At 44.5% G+C, this 7082-nt stretch overlaps 1 protein-coding gene across 2 annotated transcripts in view; it reads left to right on the top strand.

The window, feature by feature from the left end:
* Positions 1-7082, top strand: part of LPGAT1 (lysophosphatidylglycerol acyltransferase 1) — a 131502-nt gene that overhangs the window by 78890 nt on the left and 45530 nt on the right. For both annotated transcript variants that reach the window (XM_019516424.1, XM_019516425.1), the window contains exon 5: positions 2426-2552. In XM_019516424.1, the coding sequence (XP_019371969.1) occupies positions 2426-2552 (127 nt within the window). The remainder of the gene's footprint in view (positions 1-2425; positions 2553-7082) is intronic.

Below are 7082 nucleotides of genomic sequence, written 5' to 3'. Positions count from 1 at the left end.
CTTTTAGGTCTGTTGAGTTCTTATGCTTATGTTAAAGGATTGGTGGTGTTTAACTACAGCCATGCTTTAAAAAAACAATTTCATAAAATTGTAGAAAAATATGGTTAAAAGGAACTCTAGGAGGCCATTTCGTCCAATCTCCCTTACTCAAGGCAGGAACACCTGTCGAAACCACCCCAGACAATTATCTAAGCTTCACTTAAACCTTAAAATGTTGGAGATTTTGCAGTCTCTCTAGGTGATCTTTACTAGTGCTTTACAGCTCTGAGAATTAGAAAGTTCGTCCTCATATCTGACCTAAAACTTCCCTGTTGCTATCAAAGACACCCTTTTTATCCCTTAGCATATGGAGACAAAATGATAGAAAAAGCCAAACTCTCTTCTTAACAGCTCTTTTTGTATTTGAAGCTTGTTATCAGAAAATCCTCAGTTTTTTCTTTTGCAGACCACATCATCTCAGCTCTTCCAACCTTCCTTTCACAGGTCCATTTTCTAGACTTCTAACCACTTATTGCTTTCTTCTGGACTCTTTCTAGTTTGCCCCTGCTTTGCGTGGAATGCGATGTCCAAAACTAGGTACAGGACTCCACGGGAGGCCTTACCAGTGCTTGAATGGAGTGGAAGAGCTCTTCCCATGCGTTGTGTGGAACATTCATAGTTTCATAGTTTCTAGGCTCAGAAGGGACCTGAGTAGATCATCTAGTCCGACCCCCTGCCATGGCAGGAAATAGTACTGGGGTCAAACGACCCCAGCAAGGTGTTCATCTAACCTCCTCTTAAAAAACCCCCAGGGTAGGAGCCTGCACCACCTCACATGGAAGCTGGTTCCAGACCCTAGCCGGCCTGACCGTGAAATAACGCCTCCTGGTATCTAGCCTAAATCTACCCTCTGCCAGCTTGTGACTTATTCCTGGTCACTCCTGGCAGTGCTCGGGGGAACAGGGACTCCCCCAATGCCTGCTGATTTCCCCCACCCTGACTAGTTTATAACAGGCCACTAGATCCCCCCTCAGCCTTCTCTTGTGGAGGCTGAACAGGTTCAGGTCCCGTAGCCTCTCCTCATAGGGCCTGCCCCGCTGTCCCCTGATCATGCGAGTGGCCCTCCTCTGGACCCTCTCCATGCTGTCCACATCCCTCTTGAAGTGTGGCGCCCAGAACTGGACGCGGTATTCCAGCTGTGGCCTGACCAGTGCCGCATGGAGGGGGAGGATCACCTCTTTGGACCTGCTTGAAATGCATCTGTGGATGCATGACAAGATACGGTTGGCCTTCCTAACTGCCTCCCCACACTGCCGGCCCATGTTCATCTTGGAGTCGATGACTCCAAGATCCTTTTCCGCCTCCGTGCTGACGAGAGGGGAGTTCCCCAACCTGTAGGTATGGTGCCGGTTGTTCCTCCCCAGGTGCAGCACCTTTTACTACATCCCAGTGTTCCATTCGGTTTTTTTTTTCTGGCCACAGTGTTACACTGTTAGTTCATATTTGCCCTGTGATTGCTGTGTCCCCTAGATCTTTTTCTGCACCACTCCTGCCTGGGCAGTTGCTTCTCACTTTGTGTTTGTGCATCTTCAGTGTTGCAATTGTGACAACAATAATTGCAATTATTTATCAGCTGATTTATTCTTGCCATGTTTCCAATTGATCAAGGTCCTTTTGAGTCCTATTCCTGTGCCATAGTGTTTGCTATTCTGTCCAGCTTGGTGTCACTAGTAGGTTCTCTAAGTTTTTGCATTCAAGTCCATCCTCAAAACTCATTAATGGTATAGGTGTGCACAGCCTCCAGGAGTGGGGGGTGGGGCAGAGGAGCACTTCAATTAGAGCAGCTTTAAGAACTGCTCTAACTAAAGCAGCCGGAGCGCCACATGTATTGGCGTCCCCACACTGAAAAATGGCAGCCGGGATTCTTTAACTAAAGCTTGTCAAGCAAGCTGTACTTAAAGTGCCCCTGCTGCTGTTTTTCATTGCATGGACGCTGATATGCATGATGCTGGAGCACAATAATTAGCACGCTCCAGCAGACTTGATTAATCAAATCTGCTCTGATATGCTGTAACTACAGCACGTTGGAGCAACCTTGCTGGATGTGTATAGGCACCCATCATTGCCCATTGTATTACGTGGGTCTTCCTAAAGAATCGATGTCGTTCCATCGGTGTGCATGGCACAGTACCAAGTACAACCGGGTAACTGACATGTGGTATAACTCTAGCCTTACTGCAGTCAGTAGGAGTTCTGCTGTCCACTTCTATGGAGTCGGCCTCCACCCCTTTTACCTTGAACTGTCTGCTTCACTGGTTTTAAGTTTGCTTGGAGATGTAATAAATTATGTAATAATGAAAAGTAACTCTGTGATGAATATCAAACCAGTGGCATGTCATTTGGTGTAATTTTAATACCTCCTCTTTTTTTTGTATTTTATTCCTAGAGAACAAATTAAAAGGCCTGCAGTGGGTGATAGATATAACCATTGCGTATCCCAGAGCTGAACCCATAGACATCCAGACTTGGATTCTTGGCTACAGGCAACCAACAATTACACATGTACATTACAGGTAGGAAATAATCCTATTAAGTTTACAGCTAAAGAACCATGTTTGGAATCCCGCATGGCACATTTTAGCATCCTGGAGAAATGTGTTTCTTTGAACGTGGTTTGCCTAGTTATTTAAGCACAAGATGTTTCAGATTAAAAGTTCAGAGATTGTTCTATGGCTGTTTCCTAATATCAATGGTATACTGTTTTCATTTAATCATGGTGGTTGACCTGGAAATTGGTCAAAGTATACACTTCAGGGTATTTGACTTTACTGTACCATGTTAGTTTCTTTACAGCTCAGTTGTAAGTCTTGGTGTGTTCAGTTTCACCTAAACTGTTGCCTTCTTAAAGGAAGCTTATAATTGTCTTTTTTACTGTAAGATATTTCTCTTAAGTAAAATTCAGTCTGTGTTCACTTGCAAAGTAATAGTCCATGGACATGCTCAGGACTTTTTCCTGTCCCCTCTTCCATGCTTATATCCACTTTATACTTGGAGAACATGCCTCCTGCTTCAACCAGGACATACTTGTATTTGTTAGAAAAATTACACAGTAAGAAAACAAACTGAAGAGTAATGTTACCTAAAACATGGTGTCAACCATGACTGCTGCCATTGTTAACAAAGAGAAGTCAATCTAGGGTTAGCATATTTCCAGCATCAAAAAAAGGGGACATCTGGGAGAGGGGGAAGGGAAGGGCATATGACTTGTGGGGAGGGGGGAGCAGTAATATGCCTGTGCCCTGCCTGTGCCCCTCGCTCCTAAGCTGCAGCCCCCTGGCCCTGCTGCTCGAGCAGCTCCCATGTTTTGTGTGCGCGCGCACACACTGCCTGTGCCCCTCTGGCTTGCTGGGGCCCGCATGAGGAGCATGTGATCCCTGACAGCCAAACTGCTGCCCACTGCTCCCAGCCCCAAGCAGCCAGTCCAGGAGAGCAGAAGAAGAGCGAGAAACCCAGACATTTGCTCTTATTTTAAAAATCTGCCCGGACACAGTATAGGGGGCCAAAAAAGAAGATATGTCCAGGAAAACCCAGACATATGGTAACCCTACATAATCTGCATCGCGTCAACTGGATCATGGGCTAGAGCTACAGACACCAGGGTTTACCAGAAGCCAGCTGACATGATGTTGAGCATCTCTTGTCTATATGTTAATAAAACTTGAGGTCAGTATCTGGTCAGTTAACATGACTCCTAAAAGCTGTGTTCTATTGAAATGTAATGGTCTAAACAGAAAGAGCTCATCTTTTGTTAAAAACCATAGGTTCAGGGAGCTACCAAAGTAGCACTAGCAAAATGAGAGCCTCTCAGCAGAGTCCAGGGTGGGAAAGTGGTAGCAAGAAAATCTTCCTTTGATAAGCTCCTTTTTCTAAAGGACTAGCTTAATGTGTGAAAAGTCAACTTACTGCCATCTGTCATGTGGTGTGGGGTGTTTCTTGTTTTTCTTTTTGGAGAGATTAAATAATTTTGAAGTTAAAGGCCTAAATGAAAGAGAAACTTGAATAATTTAAGATTGTTCACTTAATATGTTTGTCCCATTTGGCTTTGATTGCAGTACAGTGGCTTTTTAGTTTGATCATTGAATAGCTGAAAAGTGAAAAAGCACTGTAAAATTTTACAATATACATGCTACCTGTTCCTAGATGTACACATAAAATCAAACCTCTGACTCGTTAACATCATTCTGTCATTCTCTCACTTAAGTCAGTGAAGCAATCCAAGGTACTTTGGTAATAGATGGCATTTTTTTTTGGCTGTGAAATAGTTCTTTTGAAGGAAGTTGCTAACAGTGTGCTGACTTAATGTTGGTGGTGAAAATACCATTAACTTCCTTTGTCAGAAAACAGGCAGCAAATGTATTATTCAGTAAATGTTTGATTCCAGATTAGGTTGGCACCAGCCCTAAAATGAAGTGGATCCTTCATGCTTAGAACAAAGGAAGTCCCTGTTGTCTTATTTGTTGTCTGTTCTAGTCGCTGGTAAAAGTATTCTGGAAAGTTCATTTGGAACATATCACATGTACACCGCAAATGAGGAATTGAAAATTGGAGGCCAGGGTGCGTTATTTGTAATACCAAGAGGTTTGTTTGATCTTGAATGTTTGCTTTTGTTTTTTCTAGTTAAGATGGTATTGCTGTGGTCGCATACACGGAGGCCTAAATTCCAGTTACTATTATTAGTTTATTCATTGGGAGCTGTTCATGTGCTGGGAGGAATGGGCTTTGTTACTCTGTGCAGAGAGTTTCTGGTTAATTGTTTCACTGGTAGTTATTTTTTAAAACTTCAGCTTTCCCCTCCTACTGGTATGCAGTTGCATGAGGTTAAGCACATCTGGGATGGGAAATCCTCATTTCAGGTTCCTAAAGTGTGGACAATTGCATTGTCTCCTGAGTTGCACCTTTAGTGGAGAAGGGACTTGACCATATCTTTGGGACCTCCCCCATTCCAGGGAGTGCATTGCTGGGCTTAGCCTCTCTCTCCTCCAGCATAATGTGGAGGTGTCCTTGGACTACATGCAGTAGTAGCCTGCAGTTACTGAGCTGGGCCAGGCTGTCCTTTTTTTCGTTCCTCTTGCATTGGAGGCATTAACATGGGGACATCGGAGGATGCTGACAGCTCAGGGAAATTCTCTTGTGGCTTTTTAAAATAAGTTTTTAAGAGTGCGTTGAACTGTCAGAGTAAAGCAGCTCTAGTGGGGGAGAGGATGTAGTGCAAGAATCTGGATTTCTAAATGCACAATATTCATTCCATAACCAAGGCCTGGATGGTCATCAGAAAATGTCAGCCCACCTGGCATGCAGTGTGAGCCATTTTCATGAAGCTCACCAGCTTCTGCTTGCAGGGAGGCATATTTTGTTGGAACTATCGGCAGTATATATTATGGGCATCCCCATGATGGACTGGCTCTTCCTTAGACCAGTGGGTGTAGTTATGAGTATCCCTTATTCTTCACATATATTGAGGCATATTAAAATGAAACTGAAGTGTAGGTTGTGCTTTTTCCTAGTCTCTTTTATCTGTTTCATTTGTCTGGTGTTTCTAAGCTAACTACCATATTTACTCTAATAGAAGATGAGGTTTCTTCCTCCCCTTTTGCTGCCCCCCCTCCCCCCGCCTCCCATGGGCATGAGGGGTGGGGGAAGCCTTTCATCTTATAATTGCGTACAAAGACATCTCCTAGATATGTTTGTCATTAAAAGGCTGCCAAAAACAGCATGTGCACAGCAATGGAAACCAACTATGAAGTTCATGTGAATGCAGCCAACGCTGAGTGTGACTATAAAACACATGGCCCACATTGGGCAATCAGGCTGATGGGAACCTATGACAAGAATAGGTTAGTGTAGCCCATCTGAATATGACCTATGGGAGTGCCCAGTAAGTTCAGCCCTCCCGGGTGCTCACTCTTTTTTAAGTCCTAGTGAGCCATGGCATTGCATACATGTTTCATAGATTCATAGTTGTTAGGGTCAGAAGGAACCTACGTAGATCGTTAAGTCCGAACCCCTGCCCTGGGCAGGAGAGAATATTGGGCTCATATGACCCCAGCTAGGTAATTGTCAAGCCTCCTCTTAAAGACCCCCAAGGTAGGAGCCAGCACCACTTCCCTTGGAACTTGGTTCCAGATCCTAGCCGCCCTGACTGTGAAGTAGCGCCTCCTGATGCCTAGTCTGAATCTACTCTCAAACAACTTACAGCCGTTATTCCTTGTTACTCCGGGAGGTGCTCGGGGGAACAGGGTCTTTTCCATTCCCCACTGGTCCCCCCGGTAAGTTTTTATAGATGGCCACCAGCTCCCTCTCAGCTTTCTCTTGTGATGGCTGAATAGGTTCTTTTCTCTTCATTCTCACAGCTGAGCTGTGCTTTTCTTTCCCATTTGCTATGATTCCTGTTTCTTCACCAGCCTTCAGTGCCTGGCAAACAACACCAAAGAGGCCCCCAAACAGTTCACTCAAAATCCCTTTGTTGCCCCCTCTTTCAGCCTGCCACATATGATTAGCGTGGTCTGTTGTCCATGAGGTGAAGGTGGACCAGGTTGCCCTGTGCCTGATTTGCATATAAATTTTTGGAGCATCCCAGGACTTGTGATGAGAACACCTGGTTGCAGTCACGAGTGGGGGCACTTATTAGCACATGGATCTGGAGTACATACACACAGTGAGTAGCAGGTTCACCATGGTTTGAAATGTTGTTGACTCTGCTGGGGCCCACCACAATGGACTGTGTGGTAAATCGCAAGCTTTTGGCTTTGCTCTAATATCATGCGTAGTTTGTACTCCGTTTAGGTAGGCTTCCAAGTGCTGCTCAAAAATGTGTTTATAGAATACCTGTGCTAAAACTTGCAGCTGTTTCAAGAAAAGATAGCATGGATCAATTTTAGATGAATCAAGCCTGTGGGTACTATATACAAATTGCTACAGTCATATTTAATTTCAAGGTTATTGTTTTCAGACTTGCTCCTCGCTTCCATGTGCTCAGGGAGAGCAGGCTCTGATGGTAAGGAGAGGGGGAAAAGGCTGAGGGGAAAAAGTTTGGGGAAGAGAGT

This window comes from Gavialis gangeticus, unplaced genomic scaffold, assembly GCF_001723915.1.
Source record: "Gavialis gangeticus isolate Ggan-Ray unplaced genomic scaffold, GavGan_comp1, whole genome shotgun sequence".
Classification (NCBI taxonomy): Eukaryota; Metazoa; Chordata; order Crocodylia; family Gavialidae; genus Gavialis; species Gavialis gangeticus.
Note: the sequence above shows the minus strand (reverse complement) of the source record. Positions and strands in the feature narration are given on the sequence as shown.